The sequence below is a fragment of the Monodelphis domestica genome, chromosome 5 (genome assembly GCF_027887165.1).
Source record: "Monodelphis domestica isolate mMonDom1 chromosome 5, mMonDom1.pri, whole genome shotgun sequence".
In the NCBI taxonomy this organism is placed as follows: Eukaryota; Metazoa; Chordata; class Mammalia; order Didelphimorphia; family Didelphidae; genus Monodelphis; species Monodelphis domestica.
The window spans coordinates 95,704,693-95,725,478 of NC_077231.1; the positions used below are offsets into that span (position 1 = coordinate 95,704,693).

The 20,786-nt window shown below is 39.1% G+C and overlaps 1 protein-coding gene across 2 annotated transcripts in view; it reads right to left on the reverse strand.

Moving 5' to 3' along the window:
- The window catches only part of SYN3 (synapsin III), a 511,134-nt gene that overhangs the window by 389,892 nt on the left and 100,456 nt on the right, over positions 1 to 20,786 (reverse strand). For both annotated transcript variants that reach the window (XM_001366239.4, XM_056798821.1), the window contains one exon: positions 4,906 to 4,997. In XM_001366239.4, the coding sequence (XP_001366276.1) occupies positions 4,906 to 4,997 (92 nt within the window). The remainder of the gene's footprint in view (positions 1 to 4,905; positions 4,998 to 20,786) is intronic.

Consider the following 20,786-nt stretch of genomic DNA (forward strand, 5'->3'; position numbering starts at 1 on the left):
GAAGAGCCCTTTGACATCCTCCAATTTTTAGAGGGAGGACACTGAGATTTAGAAGGTGTAGTGATATGACTGTGGTTAATGGCAGAGCTGGGACAGATCAGTGTTCTTTCTCTCACGCCATACTCAGGTGAATATATCTCATTCTTCGATCTAGAGACTTGAGGGACTTGAGGGGTAGTTAAGTCTAACTTCCTTATTTCTATATGAGGAAATTTAGGGAGGTAGTGCCTTAGGTTTATAGAATCAAAGAATTAGAGTTACAAGAGACCTCAAGGTCATTCTATTCAACCACCTTGTTTTACAGATAAGGAAACTGAGGTCCAGGGAGGTTAATTTGTCTCTGGTGTCAGCTTTAGACTAGACTGCTGGTCCTGGTTTCCATCATCCATTTGGCGAATCCATGAGCTTGGGCTTGGGTATATCTCTATGATCATTTGGTTATATCTCATGAGTGAGAAATACTGAAGCAGACTTGTATCCAGGATTTAAAAAACAAAGATTGGGAGGGCCTGATCCCAGCAACATGATGTGAGGTCACTCTATTTCCAGGCCAGCAGTTGGCAGGTTGTGGTTAACAGGATGTCTTTCCCTCCCTTCTGCAGAAAATTCTGATTCTAGAATAATGATTTTGTCTATATAATGATTCTTTGTTCCCCTCAGTTTGTTTGCTTCTTATGTTGACAAGAAACAAAGTGGATAGCCTCAGATGTGTGGTCCATCCTAATGAATGAATGGTCAGGGAACCTGAAAAGACTGCCTTGAGACTGGGAGAGGAGTGGGGGCTGCTCTGCAAAGCTGGGCCTGGACAGAGAAAGAAAAGAATAGTGTTGGGGCAAGAGGGACAGTGAAGAGAACAAAGATGGTGAGAGGCATTCCAGTCATGGGAAAAGTGGAGATGCCAGTTTGAGAACATCATAGTTTTAGAAAAGGGAGACAAAGGTTTAGAGGCAGTGTGGTAGTGGTGGGGAAAGTAAGCAGGACTGTAGTCAGAGGAATTCAGATCAAATCTTACCTAGATGCATCTTACCTTTGTGACCTTGGACAAGTAACTAACCTCTCTGGGCCTTAGTTTCCTCATCTCTAAAATAAGGGAGTTGGTCAAAGAAAGAACTGCTGGAGTTAGATGCAGACCAAAGCATGCAACTTTTCACTTTATTTGTGGTTTTATTTGTTGGTTTGGACTTCATATAACCATTCTCTTACAATGATGACCAATATGAAAGTACATTTTACATGATAATATATGTATAACCCAGATAAAAATCCTTGCTGAGAGAGAGAAGAAAAGGGAGAGGAGGCAATTTGGATCTTATAATTTCAGAAACTCTATGTTGAAAATTAATTATAACATATAATTGGGAAAATAAAATATCTTTGAATACAGATAAATAAATAAATAATAAAATAAGGGAGTTGGACTAGATGTTGGACAAGATTTCTTCTATAATATACATTGGAATTTTGACTCTGAAACTTAGTCTGTGTGATCCTGGGTAAATTAGTTAATTCTTCTGGGCCTCTTACTGCCTTATTTGTGAAATGAGATATGACACTAAGCTTCCTTCCATATCTAAATCATAGGGTTAATGGAAGGGACTCAAAGGCCATAGAGTGCAATATCTTCATTTTAGTGATGAGAAAAAAAGAGCCAGGAAGGACTGAATGATCTATCCCGTGTCATCCAATTAGTACAAATCAGAGGTGGGACTTGAACCCAAGTTTTCCCAATGATCAATTCATTACTCTCTCCCTATTCCAAGTTGCCTCTACACATCTAGGGTCCTATGATGCGAGTCTGAATTCTGGTGCTGCCACTTAATATCCATAAGACCACAGTCAAGTCATCTCACCTCCCTAGGCTTTGGTTTCCTAATCTTTAAAACAAGTGAGTTGGACTTGGCTTCTGCAATTCCTTCTAGCTCTTGAGTTGCAATATTATATTTGGAATTTTTGATCACTACTTATTAGTGGTATACTATCCACAGAATCAGTGTCTCAGATCTGGAAAGTACCTTGGAGACCATTGAGTCCAGCTCATATTTGGCTGAGAACATCCATCATTACCATTATCATCACCAGCAATACTATCACCATCACATCACTCACAATTATAACCATCATCACCATCATCAGCATCAAGGCTATCTTCATCTCATCATCATCATCATCATCACCATTATCACTGTAGCTAACATTTATATAGTGCCTACTATGTGTCAAGCATTGTGCTAAGCTCTCCATAAATATTAACTCATTTGATCCTCATAACAACTCTGGAAGGTATGCACTATTATTATTGTTCCTATTTTTTTAGATAAGGAAGTTGAGACAAACAGATTAAGTAGCTTGTCTAGGATCACAAAGCTAGTAAATGTCTGATTCCAAGTTTGAACTCGGATTTTCCTGACTCTAACTACTGTACTGGATTTGGAAGGATTCTCAAAACAGTTTCAGCTTTTGCTGTTACTAAGCCGCCATCTTGGTTCTAGTCCCTAACCATTGTTCTGGAAATGGTTATTTCATCTGACCCTCTCAACAACAATTTAGGATATAAATGACATTTTACAGGAAAGGAAAACAAGGCTTGGAGAGTTGAAATTATTTCCTTTGGGTCACATAGCTAGTAAGTTGCAGTCAAGGACTCAAAGCTGTGCATTCTGACTATAATTCCAATGCTTTTTCCATTTTTTCTTGAAATGAAATATGGAAGTAGGCTGGATGTACCATGAGACTGATCTACTAGAGCAGTTCTGGAGAAATTTAATAGGAGTATAGGTAGGTAAATATATTAATAATCCCTGACTTCTTAAAACTGAGCTCAAATACCTTTTCTGTAGGAAACATTTCCCTTGATGCTAGAACTTTCCCTTCTAGAGTTACCTTCCATCTATTTTGTCTGTATCTTATGTGTTCTTAATTATTAATATTTTTGCATTAGGATGTGAACTCCTTGAGGGCGGGTCAGTGGCTCAAGATCTTGTTGATTGACTGATTACTAGGTTCTCATAAGACATGTTCTGCCAAGCCAGAAAGCCTTTGAGTAGAAGTAGAATGGAAGCTTCTTCATTTCCGTGAGTGGCTAGCCCAGTGCCTGGAACAGAATAGGCATTTAATACATGTGTGTAGATTATTGATTGAAGTACAGGCTCATGAGAGACTATGGACTATTTACTTAAGTCTCAGCCAGTCAGTTAGTAAATATTCATTAAGCACTGTGTGCCAGATACTGTGCTAAGAGCTGGGGATACAAAAAGAGGCAAAAGAAGTACTTGTGCATGAGAAACTTACAATCTAATGGAAGTATGAAGAGGCTACAAGCTTGGCCATCAGGTGATGAATTTTGAGAACCACTCTTTTTTGTCTAGTTCTTTAAACTATGTTAAATATTTTACATCTGTTCTCTCACTTCTTTGATTTTTTAAAATTAAAAACATGCCTATTTCAGAGAGATTAGGCAACCTGTCCAGAGTCACATGGTTCTTAAGTGTCAAAGTCAGAAAGAACCCAATTCTGAGGTTTATCTCTAAGGAATCCTGTCTCAGAGATCAAAAGATGAAAAAATTATACAATCATAAATATAAGATAGACAGACAGACAGACAGACAGATAGATGGCCAGATAGATGGTGAGATCGATAGATTGAGATATAAATATTATGTTTCTTGCTTTTTTTCCAACATGGATAATATGGAAATGTTTTGCATGAGTTTACATAGATAATTGATATCCTTTTGCAGTGATGGCAAACCTTTTAGGGACTGTGTGCTGTGCCAACACTGGCCTCCCAGACTACATACCATGCCTCACCCCCCACCTTTCTAGTAACTAACTCTTGTGGGCAGCATGTGCCCACAAAGAGGGCTCTGCATGCCATCTTTAGAACACGTGTCATAGGTTTGCCATCACACTCCTATTGCATGCCTTCTCAGTGGATGGGAGATAATTTGGAACTCAAAATTTAAAAAAGAATGTTAAAAATTAATTTAAAATGATGGATGGAGAGGTAGGTAGGTAGATTGATAGATAGATAGAGTAGCAACCATAGATAAAGATAGAGTAAGGTATCTTAGAAGCTGTTTATTCCAAGTCCCTCATTTTACAGATAAGGTGTCTGAGTCCTAGAGAGACCAAATGATTTGTCCAATGTCATATGTAGTAAACATGAGAGGTGAGCTGTGAGTTCTAGTACTGATTCTAAAGTCAGGACTCTTTCTATGGCACAATGCTTCCTTGCTGGATTCTCTAGTCCAACTATTTATTTGACTATTAAGTTATGGTAGGTTTGTATATAATCTTTGCTATGTCCTTGAAGTTCAAGAAGAAATGACGATTAATCAACAAACATCTATTTAGCAATGATTATGTGCCAGGTTCTTTTATGAGAAGACAGAAGCAAAATAGTCCCTACCTTTAAGGAGCTTATATATTCTACTCTTATATTCCCTTAAGTGGAAGTTTGGTAAAAATAAAATTTTTTTGTTGGCCTGATGATATGATCTACTTACTTTGCCCGTTAAAAAAATTGCTACAGGGGCAGATAGGTGGCTCACTGGATAGAAAGCCAGGCCTAGAAATGGGAGGTCCTGAGTTCAAATCTGACCTTAGAAGCTTTGTAGCTATGTGACTTTGGACAAGTCACTTAACCCCAAATGCTTAGTTAGCCCTTCCCATTCTTCTGCCTTGGAAATGATACTTAATATCAATTCTAAGGCAGAAGGTGTTTTTATTTAAAAAATTTAATCACTATGGATAGTGAGGAATTAATTAAACTCTGTGAGCTCCTTGGACAGGTTCTTTATAAATAAGTGCAATTGGTGTGTGGGATGTGGGCAGAGATGGTGGTGGTATCATTTACTCCTTATAAATCTCTTGGGTGATGGTTTTCCCCATTTGAGTTCTCCTCACCTCACAACTTTTGTCCCATTCCTCATGACCTGCATGTCCACCATACAGCCCCCGGTGACATAGGAGGCCAGGTTCAGCTCTGAGAATTCAGCCTAGACAAGAAGAGAAAAAACAAAAACAAAATAGGCATTCATTAAACAATGGGCAAAAGACACCATTTAACTCCCATTTCTTTGTCACTTTCAGCTTTGCATATGTGTTCATCTTCAATAGTTTTGAGTGGTATAAGATTCATGGTCTCAGTTTTATAGATGAGGAAAGTAAGGTACAGAAGGGCAAAATTATTCACAGTAATATAGCTATGGAGTGACTATCTGAATTAGGTGGTCTTACTCATCCTCATGGATTCAGCTATCATCTCGATAAGATGACTCTCAAACTTATAAAACTCTCCCCCATCCCTCTCTTGAACTCAAGTCCTGAAATATTAATTTCCTACTGGACTTCTCCAACTGGGTGTCCTATGGGCATTTCAGACTCACAATGACCAAACAGAACTCATTATCTTTTCCCTTAGACTTATTCCATTTCCCAACTTCCCTGTTACTGTTGGGATCATCACCATCCTTTTCAATCTTAGAGTCATCCTTTGGTTCTTCCCTTTCCTCCACCTAACAGACTGAGGGAACTGAGGGGATTAGCATAGCAAATGTTAGAGAGAATTGAGGCAATTGAGTGAACCACACTGACTCCATCTTGTGACTTATTTCTGAAGGTAGCTCACTTCTATTTCTATTTATTTATGAGCTAGTTCAACTTCTGTTTTATGAGAAGACTATTGGATTGTGGGAATTGGGAGAAAACCTTATGGTATTGTTTGAATTTAGCCCTGCTTGCCTGAGAAACAGGACCACCTCTCCCTGCTGTAACTAAGGACCTAGGTTATGCTGACGAAGAACGCATTCAGATCCTAAGACTGATGCAGAGTTTTCTCATCAGTGTACTTTTCAAATTACACATATGCCTTGGGTATGTGAAAACAGATCCCATAGTGATCAGTTATTGTTTCCATCTTCCTTTGATTGTTTACAGATACTTGGGGAGGACAGGAACATCTCTTTTTCTGAATCCAGGGAATTTCACCTGTTCATTCTCCCCCTCCCAACTTGGAAAGTCTTATATCTTTCCTCCAATTAGAAATCAGATTATCTAATATTATACTGTTTCCTTTTAATTAATTGGCATTATTTGATTGTTTTCAATATATAAAAGTTTGACTCCCCCTGTATTTCTGGTTAAGCCCTAAGCTGAGGAAGGCGACTGGTCCCAATTTTTTATGCAACTGGCATTCATTGCTTACTAAATTGATATGCTCAGAAGATGGAACCTTTGTTTCCTTGGTCATTTCATCTTTCACCCACCCACAAGATCCAATCATTTGACAAGTCTAGTTAATTCTGTCTCCATGATATCTCTCCCATCCTTCCCCCCTCTCTCCTTTACTCCACGACTATGCTAGTTGAAGTTTTCACCACCTTTTGCCTTGAATTTTGTAATAACTTGTCCCTCTGCATTCAGTCTCTCTTCTCTCCTTATGGTCTTTTAAAATGGCAACATTTACATCTCGAAAGCACAGGCCAACCCAGACCTCTCACAGCTAGCCAGAGCTTAACACAGTGTCTGGCTCATGGTAGGCACTTAATATCAATGCTTGTTGACTTGATCTCCAAGACTTACCTTAAGTGCTATCTCCTGCAATTTGGTGATTACTGTTCTCCTTCCCTCGATTGCCTACCTACAAACTGTGTCCTTCCTTAGTGGAGCAGAAGTTGGTGGAGGGTGGGGACTATCTTAATTTTGTATTTATATACTCAGCACTTGGCATATAGCAGATGCATAGTTAATTAATCCTTGTTGAGTCATACTAAAAACATTCCAAAATTCCTGGTTGTATCTCCAATGAAACTAAATGGACAACTCTATTGAGAGTCAGAGAGATTTAATGGATAGAGAGCTATCTTGAGAATTGGAAAGTCCAGGGTCTTTCTCTGGGTCCCATCTCTGACACATGTTGGCTTTGTGCTCCTGGACATATTACTTAACATCCTAGTATCTCTGGCAATTCTGTATGTCACGGGAGTTGATTGATGTTGCAGGACTTGAGTTCAGGAGAGTGATGGGAGCTAGCTATGTAAGCCTGGGAGTCATCTGTGGAGAGATGATAGATCAAATCATGGGGATAAATGAGATAATCTAATTCAGATTGCTAAAAAGGGTCTTGGACCAGTGGTAGTAGTGAGCAAGTAGTAGTCCCAGAAGCACCTCAGACTTAATGTGAACAAGCAGAACTGATTGTCTTTTCCTCCAAACCTATTTTTTTCTCTTAAATCTATGATTTCCATTTTTTCTTAAACTGATGAAATTATGGGTCTAGATAATACATTTATAATAGTAATGATGATGTGATAATAATAATATGGAATCAGATATAGAATATAGAAAACTAAAGAATGGATATTTTGCAGGGGAAATACAATTCCAATGTGATACAAGTCTTCTTCCAAAATGCTGAGCTGACGAATTGATGGGTAGAAATATTACCATCTCCCTGGTTGGTGCTACACAAACCCCCAAATCTTTCTAACTCCTGTTCAAATTATTAACTTCATTTTACTGCAGGAAGGTGAGAATAAAAGACTTCCTTTAGTGAGTGGAGAGGGTAGGAAAGGAATACATAATAAATCTACTCCTGGAAAAATCCCATCATGCTTAAAATACTTCATTAACTTGATCACTGAGTAGGCCTAGGGAAGAAAAAATAATTAACCCTTCAGGGTGCCTGGAAACAAAATTTCTTTCTAAAAAATATGAAAAGAAAATCTGCAAAATGTATGATTGGGCCCTAGTGAAATGTGGAAAGAGAGTGGTGTGTGTGTGAATCATGAGCCTGAGAGGCTGACCTCCTAGATACCTCAAAGTCACAGTTCCCTAGAGATAGGCTATGGGTCCTGTTGCCAAAATTAATGAAAAAAAAGATACCTGCTATAGGGAAGAGAAAACATACTGCATTCACACTTGGAGTCCTAAGATAATAAAGCAAGGCACGAGTTCATCCTTCTATTCTGTTCATGTCTGTGCACTGAACCCTATTTGATAACATCAAAGGATATAGACTTTAGAGGTCCTCTAACTCAGCCCCATTATTTTACATATGTAGAAACTGAGCCTTTTCACAGTCCTATGGCATCTCTCTTCCCTGCCTGCCCTTGTGTTACTGTCTTCCTACAGAGATTGCCTCCCAATTGCTCTATACTATGTGTAGATGATTATTTCCATGATGTTCCCCCCATTAAAAAGGTAGATCATTGAGGAGAGGGATTGTTTCCACCATTCTTTGTATCTCCAGAACTTAGCAGAATGTCCTGCAAATAATAAGCATTTTTTCACTGATTTATGCAGGTTCTCAAATCTAGTAAGTGTAAGAGTCTGGATTCGAATCCCTTTTCCTAAACAGCAACCCTGAGAAGTAGGTGGGGCAAAGTTTGTTGTCCCCATTTTAGAGATGAGCACCCCACTGTTCAAAAGAAGGAAGCATCCTTCCCTATGTCCTACAGTGAATCAAAGTTGGGAGTCAAGATTTCAAACCCAAGGCTTCCAATTCCCCTTCCTAATACACCATTCTGACCTTCTTGGAGAGGCTCTGATTAGGGAAAGGAAGTGTCTCATTTCAAGGAATGAAAATCACCAGGTAATTGGGGAAGTTCTTAGTATCACCCAAAGTCATACAGCTAGTAAATATCCAAATTAGGTTTCAAATGAAAGACTTGAATTTCCAAGTCCAGGGTTCAAGTGTTATCATTCCTTTAGGCACATGGACCATCATAACTCCAGGAAAGCAAAGGGGGTAACTCATCAGAAAAAAGGAAACTGTTCCCATTAATCTCCCTTTTCTGAGCCAGGTGCCTCAGGTAGAACATGTTTAACTCTGGCCTCCAGGAGGAGAAAGGCAGCTCATTCTGTACTTTTACTAAATTAATGGAGCAAAAGCCACTGGAGATTTGCCAGGAGAAATTAGCTATGACCTGCTGTAGAACTCTCAAGACCAGTTCCAAGGAAAACACATCTACTATGTGTGCGGGGAGAGGGCTGAGGTCTCTCTTTTTTTCCTCCCTTTTTTTTAAAAAGAGCATTATTTGCAACAAATCCTTAGCACATGAGGCCCTTAAAGATTGAAAGCAGATGGTGATGGAAGCCATTCAGTAGCTCAGAAAACTACAACACGGAAATTGGTAGGGCATTTCATTTCCTTGCTCAGTTAGTTGCCTTAATGAAGCATCCACATAGCTTTCCCCTTCAACCCAGTTGCCTGTGCTTCCTGACTACTTTCCTCCTGGCATGGCAAAGGTGGGGTTTCTCCTGATACAGGCAGCTCTATTATATGGGAAAAGAAATGTCTCCTTTCTAGGTGGATAGGATGCCATGGTTCTCGTTGGTTAGTCCTTTGACCAGTAGAGACAGAATTAGGATCAGAAATGGAACTCAAGTTAGCCATGAGTCTTTTGGGTCTCACATTAGGAATAAGATCCCTTGACCAAACTGCCCAGGTGTAGCTACTGCCCAAGTGCTCTGGGAGCCAGAAATGGAAGGGATTCCAATTTTAATTCAACCTAACAAACATTTATTGAACATCAACAATACACAGAACATGGCGCTAAGTGCTGAGGGAGATACAACACTGAGATAAAATGAGGTGGCCTATAGCCTCTGCCCTCAGGGAGATTAGAGTCAGAGGATCATAGAGGTAGATCAGGAGAAAACCTTGGAGATCCTCCAGGCAACCTACTCATTTTATAGCAGTTGGGTAGTGCATTGGACACAGAAGACTATAAGCCTCAGATTTTTCATCTGTAAAATGGGATTTTGTGAAGATTGCGAAGATAAATCAATCAACATCTCAATTTTGAAGAGCATTATACAAACTGTAAAGTGACATGTTTATATATATGCATACATGTGTGTAAACATAATGTAATATAATATAGTATAATATGATGTAGTACAATATATGCTATAACCTGGCATAACATGATGTAATAACATTAATATAATATAATATAATATAATATAATATAATATAATATAATATAACATAACATAACATAATATAACATAATATAATATAACATAATATAATATAACAACATAACATAATAATATAATATATATGTTGTGGGGTAGCTAGAGGTAGCTAGGTGGCAGAGAAGATAGAACACTTCTTGAATTCAAATCTGGCCTCAAACACTTACTAGCTGTATGATCTTGGGCAAGTCACTTAACTGTGTTTGTCTCAGTTACCTCATCTATAAAATGAACTGGAGGAGGAAATGCCAAACTGTTCCAGGATTTTGCCAAGCAACTCTCAAATGAGGTCACAAAAAGTTGGGCATGACTGAACAGGACTGAAAAAAACATATATACCTATTCATGTGTATATATAATGCACAAACATAAGCATACAATCACCTTTCAATATGCTGTATCATTCCTTTTACAAATATAGGTACAATATACACACATCTATTTATACACGTATATGTAATTACCATTAATGGATGAGAAAAATGAGAATGAGTGCAGTTAAGTGATTAGCTCATGGTCATAGAGCTATTAAGCGTGAAAGGCAAATTTGAACTCAGGTCTTCTTGGTTCCAAATCCAGTGTTCTACCTGTTATGCCATTCAGACTGTGTGAATCATCCTTGGTCCAACACCTGTGTTCTTCTCTGTTGCCTCAGCATCCCCATTATCCTTAAATTGCAATGAGGCAATGCTTCCTAAACTCCAGAATCCCATGTAAGTCTGAATTAGTTTTAGCTTGATTGTGTTCAATTGTCTGATTGCAAATGTCACCAGCTAATGGTAAGACAGGAAAGCCCAGAGAAGACCAAGTCTGCAGCTGAGCTTCAAATGGGGACCCCAATGGGAAATAGGGGAATTCCAACTATTTTTAGGCAATGCATTCCCTTGTCATCTGGTATCAAGACCCAGAAACTAATGACATTCCCTCTCCTGCAGCCCCTTCCTGACAGCACAATGGTCCTCTGCATTTTGAGCCTGCACTTTTTTTGTTGTTTGTTTAACTCTATCAATGATGTTCCTGTTTCATTCCCTAGCTCTAGGATTTCCAGTGTCAACAATTTGTAGTAATGGATTATTTCCGATCTTCAAGGCAAATGGAAAACACCCCATAAATGTAGAATCATACTCCTGACAAAGTGTCCCCAGCTGTCTTTCAGGGCTGGAAGTTTAATAAATAACCAGTCCCCAGGCACCAAGTGTGAGTAGTGCAAACAGGATACAAGGAAGGAAAGGATTAGTATGTCAGTGACTGTATGGAAAAAGAGAACCTTTGGCACTGACTACATGTCAGAATCCAATTTTACTCTAGTTGGCCTCCTATATTTGGAGGCTTTGTGGGAAAAGAATCCCCAGGTAGAGAGCCGATCTGAGCTCTCACACAGCCAGCAAAGTGTTTGTAGAATTGATTGGAATGGACTTCTTAGCCTAGGAAAGATCTTTGGAACTCATTGGTTTGGGTGAAATTGGTGGAATTGTTCCTAGAATGGGGTCGACCCCCAAGGAATGCCTAAGTCACTGTTCTAGTCTGGAATCTCTGTGTTCTAAGGTGGATCCTGAGAATCTCACTTCAAGGGTGATCTTCACAAACTGAGCCACATTCAGAAGAGGGTGGTCAAAATGGTAAATGGACTGGGAACCACAACCATCATATGAAGAAAGGGTTAAGATGCTGGGAGTGTTTTTCACGGAGTGGGAAAAAAGCAAACAAACCAAATAAAAACTAGGGGAAGGAATGATGCAATTTAACTCAATCTGAGAAGCATTACTATTTTTATTGATAGATCAGAACTGGATCTGTGATTTCTTTAGTTTATGGGAATCCCAGGTGGAGAAACTCTCTCTACTGATGCAGTAATAATAATAATGACTAGCATTTATATAGCACTATAAGGTCTACAAAAAAGCTTTCTAAATATTATCTAATATTAGAATAATAATATAAGAAGTATTAATAATTATAACATCTGAAAATAAATATAAACATTGTAAATTATTTTCTTTATAAATATCTTATCCTTACAATAATCCTGAGATGAGTACTACTATTATCCCTATTTTACAGGTGAAGAAACTGAGGCAGACAGAGGTTAAAGTGATTTTCCCAGCACCACACAGCTAGTAAGTATCTGAAGTTGAATTTGAACTCAAGAAGATGAGTCTTCCTGATTCTAGATCCAGCATCCTAGTCACCATACCATCTAATTCTCTCAATGCAAATCAGCACCTTTGCTGTAAAATATAATCTTAGAGAGTTGCTTAGAGCACTGAGAAGCCAAGTGTTTTGTCCAGTCACAAAGATAATATGTGTCAAAGGCAAAGTCTTGAACCTCAGTATTGTTGACTCCAAGGCCAACTTTCTAGCCTGTATGCTAGGTTGCCACGAGGCATTTTAAAAAAAATTGGTATCTTTTATTCATACATCACTTTCTTTTACAGATCTTCTTATTTAGTCATTTCAGTCATGTCTGACTCTTTGTGACCCCTTTTGGAGTTTTCCTGGTGAAAATATTAGTTTGCCATTTCCTTCTCCAGCTCATTTTCGAGATGAGGAAACAAAAGCCAATAGGATTAAGTGACTTGCCCAGGGTCACACAGCTAGGAAGTCTCTGATGCCAGAGTTGAACTCAGGACCTTGTGACTCTAGGCCTGACTCTCTAACCACTGAGAAACCCAGCTTCCCCCATCCCCAGCTCTTTCAAGTGAACCTTATAAGACATGGATGGAGTCAAGGCTCCTTGCCATTCTGACTGCCTTTTTCTGTGGAAGAATTATATTTGCCTTGAGTAGTTCTGGGAAGATAGAAGGAGGAACTAGGAACTGTGTGTGGAAATATTCAGAAAATAGATTTTAGCTCAATAGGAAATGATAGAATCTTCCAGTTAGAAGGAACCCCAGAAAACATTCAGTCCAACCCTTATCTAATACAGAGAATCTACTGACAAAAATAAATATTTCGCTGCAGAAAAGGTTAATCAGCTAGTCTCTCTTTGTACACCTTCAATGATGAGAAACTCATTCCCTATGAAAAAAGGGCATTTTTTTTTTGGACAGGTTTAATGGTTAGGAGAAGGTAAGATGAGGCAAAATAGAGTTCCCTGTAGTTTCCACACATTTGTCCTAGTTTTCCTAGTTTCCTAATTTCTATCTGAGATCACATAGAACAAGTGTAATCCGTCTTCTGTATTTGCCTTTCAAATACCTGAAGACATCCATTCCTAAATCTTTGCTTTGGGATAAGTTACTTAACTACAAGGCATGATTTCCAATCTTCCTCATCATCCTTTTTGGGACCCACTAGTTTGAAAGTTCCTTGAAGACAGGTACTGACTAGCACGTTCTCTCTGTCTCCCCTCTCTCTCTGTGTCTCTGTGTTTCTGTTTCTGTCTCTGTCTCCCCTCTCTCTGTCTCTGTCTCTCCCTCTCCCTCTCTCTCCTTCCCTTCCTCTCTCCCTCCCTCCCTCCCCCCCCCTTACTACTCTTGGAACCAATATTTAGCATTGATTCTAAGACAGAATGTAAGAGTTTAAAAATAATAAATATATAGAACAATTAATATTTACTAAGTGATTGGTATCCTAATACCCAAGTTGGTAGAAATGTATCTTTAGAATTGGACATCTGAACCCCGGGAAAATATAGGACCAACAGTATCAGGAGGTTTGGGATGGGGGTGGGGGAGAACATGATATCTTTTTTCAAGTATTTGAAGGATTATCATGTGGAACTGGGGTTCAAATTGTTCTGTTTGGCCACAGAGGGAAGAACACAGAGCAAAGGATGGAAGACACCAACTTTGAATCAATGTCAGAAAAATGTTGCTTGTCCGGAAACGGAGTGAGCTCTCTGGAGAGGGGCTAGATTACTCCTCACTAGAGGTCATTAAGCAGAAACTAGTTGACCATTTGTCAGGCAGGTCATCACTGGGACTCCTTTTTGGACTAGATAGTCTTCTGGGTCCTATTTTGTGATAATTAAAAACTACCCCCCCAACAACAACAACAACAACACACACAACTTAGGAGGGCAAAGAGAAGTTTCCTTCAGAAAGGAAGATGGAAAGAAAGTGGCTTTCATTGTACCTGTGCAGCATCCCTCACTCAGATCACTTGGAACTGGCTAGTCCTTCAGGGGTGATGAGCCCAAGGGGTGATGGGATGGCATGGGCCAGCTCCTGCTCTAGGAAGCTCCCCCTTCTTGCCCCAGACTATGTTTAGTCTCCTTTGAGGAACTTTGTTTATCTGCCTCTGTAGATCCTGCCCCACTCCCACATCTCTTCTCACCCCCTGTCTCAGGGCTTCCTGTCCCCTGTTTAGACAAGAGTTAATACCAATTATGTTGGCTTGGAGAAGCAGCAATGAGACTTTGACAAGCCAGAATATAAACTGGGGGCTGATGCTCTGTCTTTTCGGGAAGGCAAAATGGGGACATGGCTGGTGTTTTTTCCTTATTCCATATTGCTTTTGGTTCCCCATCTGAACAATAAAATCGTCCTCAAATTTTGGCCAAATCCTCCCAAGATATTAATTTGCTTGTGGTTTCTCATTAGAACCTCTTCTTCCCCAATTCTTTTTGACAGTTGACCTTAGAAATACAGATTTAGAGGCGGAAGGGACCTTGGAGGCCAAGTCCACCCCCCTCATTTTACAGACGAGGACACTGAGGAATAGTTCATTCTGCATAGATGTATTTGTGTTTGTATCCTACACATAATAAGTCAAGTTTGCATGTTAGAGAGGCTGGGAATAGGTGAGAGGGGATGGTAAGGAAGGACGACTAAAGGATTCCTTAAAAGGGAAGCTGAACAATCAAAACCTGATCCTTTCCAACAGGTACATAGCTTTTGAGGATTGATGGCTAGCCAGCTGGGGAAGGTTTTCAAACTGTCGTGGTTTCCTTTGGCTCAGTGGTTTTGATAGACAGCCCAGGGGGAATCAATGGTCTGCCTGTCTCCTCCTGCCTAGGAGATTTATAATTAGTCTGAACAGTGTAGCCATCCTAAGCTGGAGGAGGGTGGGGAGGTCACCTGGGCAAATTCCATTTTAAACATACCAAGAACCTGACCCATTGGCGCACACACGGGGTACTGCAGCAATTACAGCTAAAGGGATGACGGAGAGGAAGGCTGTAAGCCCAGAGCTAGCAGGGTGTGGAAAAATCCAGGGAAGCTACAGGGTTTTAATGAGAAAAAGCCTGAAGCCTTTATAAAGGGAAGGTATTCCTATTGTTTTTATAATCAAACTAGAAGAAATTATAAAACAAGTTAGTTAATCTTTAGATCTAATTTTATTCCCCATATTGTATCCCTACCCCATCTTCCATGCCTAGAGCAACCTGGCTACCTTCAAGGTATAGAATCATGGAATTTCTGAGTTTAAAGGCACATTAGACATTGTCCTCCCTAACCCATCCCTCCACATTATGGTAGCAATGACCCCTGCTCACACATGGCATTGAGCATAGGTGCTGAACTTGAGAATGGATCTCAAAGTGTAAAGGCAGCATTTTGTAGTGGTTAGAGCAATAACCTTAGAGATAAATAGATCTGGGTTCAAATGCTGCCTTGGACACTGAACAGTTGTGATCTCAGGCAAGCCATTTCATCATCAGTCAACAACATTTATTAATTGCTCACTATGTGTTAAGTGCTGTGCTGAGTGTTAGAGATAGAAAATTGAGCCAAGAAGGAAGGAAGGAAACAAGGAAGGAAGGGAGGAAGGAAGGAAGGAATGGAATGGAAGGAAGAATGAAGCAAAAACACAGCCTCTGCCCTCATGGAGTTCATATTCCATTGGGGAGACAATATGCCAACAACCATGGATAATCAAAATAGACACAGTAAATAGAAGGTAATCTCCATAAAAATCCATTATTCTGTGGTTGGGAACCCACAACCTTCCATGACAGTTGAATCCATGTTAAGACAAGTTCAAGTATTAGGAACTTATTTCTTTTAGTATCTGCGAGGGGAGGAGTAGAATGAGCACTATCTGGAGTTAGAAGAAATGGGTTCTAGTCTCAACTCTGTCAAGAACTGGAAGTATGATTTTGCCAAGTCACTTTCCCCCTCTGTTCTTCTGTTTACTTATCAATAAGATGAAAGGGTTGGCCTAGGAGAATCCTTCCAGCTCAGATCTCGGCTCATATGATCTCTTGACCTATGATTTCATCTGAATAGGGAAACTCCCAGTGAGAAAATTTCCTTTGCCAATTTAGATCAGTAACTGTTGGGCAACTTAGTCTCAGAGTGAAAGTCTGTTGGTCAGTGATCTTATGAAGATATGTTCCTGGGGGGCACTGAGAGCTTAAATGACTCACCAGGGTCCCAAAAGCCAGTATTTTTCAGAGAGAGAGCTTTCTCTTTAGAATTCAGGTCTTTCCGACTCTGATAGGTTCTCAGTCCACTGCTCCAACCTATTCCCCATTCTTGTTATCATCTGTAAATTGGTGACAATAATGCTTTCATTATCTACTTCATAGAACTGTTAAAGGGATTAAAGAAGATGATAGATATGAAACTCCTTTGGTAAATTTTAAGGTATGATAGCTATGAAAATGTGGTTATAGTAAGGGTTGGATTCATTGTCTTTATCCTCATACAACTGGAAGCTGGGTTATGACTGTCCTGGATTGATAACAGAGCTAAGTGCGTCCATGCTATGGAATCACTTTATCAATTGATCCAGGCACATATTTGTTATGCACCAATCATGTGAACAAGTCAGTGTGTTTGGTGTTGACATTCAAAAACAAATACAAAATAAAATCAAGACTTTTTCTACCCTCAAAGGATTTACATTCAATTGGGATGATCTATGGGTAAATGTGGGCAGCTAGATGGTGTAGTAGATAGAGCACCAGGCTTGTAGTCAGGAAGATTCATTTTCCTAAGTTCAAATCCAACCTCAGACACTTACTAGCTTTGTGACCCTGGGAAAGTCACTTACCCCTGTTTTCCTCAATACTCATCTGTAAATGAGCTGGAGATGGAAATGGCAAACCACTCCACTATCTTTGCCAAGAAAACCCCAAATATGGGGTCATGAAGCATCAAACATGACTCAATCCACTGAACAACAAAAGGTAAATGGTCAATAGCTAGGATTATCATATTTTCTAAAAATAAAATTAAAATGTCAAATATGATATCAATAAATATGAACTCTTTCACATTTCAGACCATTTTGTAACTTTCCTTGTCATTTCCATTCCATACCTCCTATAGTATAGGAAGGGGACACACATTTATATAGTATCTCTTGTATGTCAAACACTGGCCTAAGCACTTTATAAATATTATCTCATTTAATCCTCACAGCAACCCTGTGAAGTAGGTGCTGTTATCCCCATTTTACAGTTGAGGAGATAGCAAAGATTTGCCCCAGGTTATGCAGCTAGTACATATGTGAAGCTTCCTCCTCCTTGATCCATAGTGTTCTGCCCCTGGCCTCTGATGGGAAGGCCTTCTCTTGATCTTGCCCCAGTTTCAAGCCCTATTTGCTGCTTTTAGACCAACTTCCTGCCATGTCACCAGGCCTATCTTGCCATCAGCCCATTTCCAACTCTAGCTCTTAGATGGTAATCATGTCAATACTCCCATTTCTAAAAAGGACATGCCAAGCAAGCCGCTACTTCCACATATGCTATCTATCCAAGGGAGAATGGAAGCTCCATGAGGGCAGGTATTGTCTTCCTTTTGCATATATATCCTTAGTGCTTAGCATAGTCCCTGGCACATGGTACACATGAAGCCATGGATTCCAGTTCCAAATCTTTGATCAGTGATCTCAATTTCCTCTTACTTTGATTCCAATTTCTTTCCCAAGGAGAATCTTTTTCTTGTGAGGACAGAACAAAATTGGGTACCAGAGAATTGAAACTGAAGATAAGTGAGATAGATGCAAGATAGTATTTAGATCCCCTCAGTGAGTTGACATCACTAAGCCCAGAACAATTAGATCCCAAGGTAATGAAAGAATATGATTGCTGAGTAGCTATTAGTAGTCTCCCATAAATTATGGGGAAGGGGAGCTGGAAATAGTATTTTTTTTAATTTTCAAAAAAGGAAGAAGTAGGCCTTCATTTTAGTTCATGCTAAAACAACCAACCATTGTTAAAGGGTGGAAATATGAGTATTTAAAAACAGAAGTAGTGATCACAGCATCATTATGAGCAAGTGATGCCCATTTTAACTTCATTTCTATCTGGGTTTGGGTTAGCATACTAGGAGAACATCATGAATTTGGAATATCCAGATTTCATTCAGCAAGGTATTTGACAAAGTTCTTTAAGATACCTTTGAGGACAAGATGGAAAATATCCTCAAATTCATTGAGTACTACTTAAATTACCAGATCCATATTATTTAATTTCCAATTAATTTTTGATTTGACTCTCCATGTACCCTTACTGATTATTATTTTTATTGTGTTATGATCTGAAAAGGTGGCATTTATTATTTCTGCTTTTCTGCATTTTTGCCACATTTTTCTGCCCTAGTATATGGTCAATCTTTGTGAATGTTCCATGTGCTGCTGAAAAGAAGGTATATTCCTTTTTGTCCCTATTTATTTTTCTCCATATATCTATTAATTCTAATTTTTCCAAGATTTCATTCACATCTCTTACCTTTTTCTTGTTTATTTTTTTAATTTGATTTATCTAAAGTTGATAGTGTAGGTTCAGGTCTTCCACTAGTATGGTTTTACTATCTATTTCCTCCTTCAATTCCACTAGTTTCTCCTTTAGAAATTTGGATGCTATACCATTTGGTGTATACATGTTGATTACTGATATTTCCTCATTGTCTATACTGCCTTTAATCAGGATGTAGTTACCTTCCCTATCCCTTTTAATCAGATCTATTTTTACTTTGGCTTTGTCAGATATCATGATTGCAACTCCTGCCTTCTTTCTATCAGTTGAGGCCCAATAGGTTTTGCTCCAACTTTTAATTCTAACCTTCTGAGTGTCTACCCACCTCATGTGTGTTTCCTGTAGACAGCATATGGTAGGATTTTGGATTCTAATCTACTCTCCTATTTGTTTTTGTTTTATGGGTGAGTTCATCCCATTGAATGACCAGATCCAAAAAGAAATGAACTTAGTGGGGAGATGTTAAGTGTTATAGCTTAGAGACCTGTTTGTGGCCCTGAGCTATGAAACATTTGTATCAATGACTTGGATGAAAGTATAGATGGCATGCTTATTAAATTTGAAGATGATATAAAGCTTGAAGAGTTAATTAATGCACTAGATGAAAGAGTTAGGATCTCAATGGATCCCCAAAGACAGATAACTGACCAAAACCTGATAATATGAAACTTAATAGGAATAATTATAAAATCTTAATTTGGATTAAAAAAGTCAAGCCAAGCAAATGTCAATCATTTTTAAGCTGTTGCTGCATATAAATGCCCCAATATAGGAAGGAGAGAGGAGATATGACTATATAATAATTCATGTGGAAAAATGTTAAGGATTAGAGTGGACTGACAGTATGATGTCCAAGTATAAAAAGCTAATGCAATCTTAGACTTCATTAATAGAGACAGAGTGTCCAGAATTAGAGAGTAGACGGTCCTACCATACTCTGCCCCAATCAGACCACAAATGTGGTACTGGGTTGACTCATTGGAATGTATCTAGAGAAGAATGATCAGGATGATGAGGGCACTAGAGATGATGACATATGATGATCTGTTGAAGGAATGGAGAGTATTTAGCTTGAAGAAAGAAAGCCTTAGGTGGAACATAAGAGCTATCTTTGAATATTTGTTTAATAGACTGTTCTATTTGGTTCCAGAGAGCTAAAGAGGGTCAACATGGCAGAAAAGAAGATTTCTACTTGATATGTGGAAAAATTCCTAACCATTAGTGTTGTTCAATGGAATTAGAGGCAGTGCATTATGTTACACTGTGGTACTGTGGAAAGAATGTCTCCCTTGAGTCAGAGGAGCTAGATTCAAACACTGCTTTTGTCCATTACTACCTGTGTGATGATAAGCAAGTCACTTGACCAGTCTATCCCTCAGTTTACTCGTGTGTAAAATGAGAGGATTGAGTATTCTTGACAACCTTTGAGGTCCCTTCCAGATCCAGATCTGTGATCCATTAAAGGCCTTTTTTGGGGAGAGAGTGGGTTACCCATCACTACTCTTCCTTGTGTGAAAATTAGATGTACAGTTGTTGGGAACATTATAGAAATGACCTGCTCAGGTACAGCAGGCTAGACAAGATTACTTCTAATGCCTTTTCCATCAATGAGATTCTGTGATTCTAGAGCTAAAATCCTGAATTACTCTCCAGAAAGAATCTAGCTAGGCACCTTTAGATCAAACACTCTCAGCTTTATAAGCCCCCTTTTTATGTCAACCTCAACTCTCTTTTCTAGGTTATATATCTATTTATAATTATGGAGAAGACTTTCTATGATCTAAAGTAAACTACTATAAAAAGAAAAAACCTGAAGTTTTTGGTCTCCAGTTCTGTTTATGTGGTCAGTCCCCACCCCTCCTCAAGAGACTCCAGGCAGGGTGGGTTGAACCATACCCAAGACAATCTCATAGATTAGTTTCACGTTTAGCATAGCAGCCAGACAGATTTGTGTAGTGAAGTCATCCAATGGCCTCCAAGACTGCATTTCCCTGCTGTGAGTTCTGAACCTCTTCTGGTTCGCTCCAACTTTCTGGCTGTTTCCAGAGGTTCCAGCCTAGGGCTAATTAATAACCCTTCATTTTCACTCCAACTGAAATAACTCAGCTCTAATGTACTGACACAACCTCTCAAGGCTAAGGAGAAGCAGTTG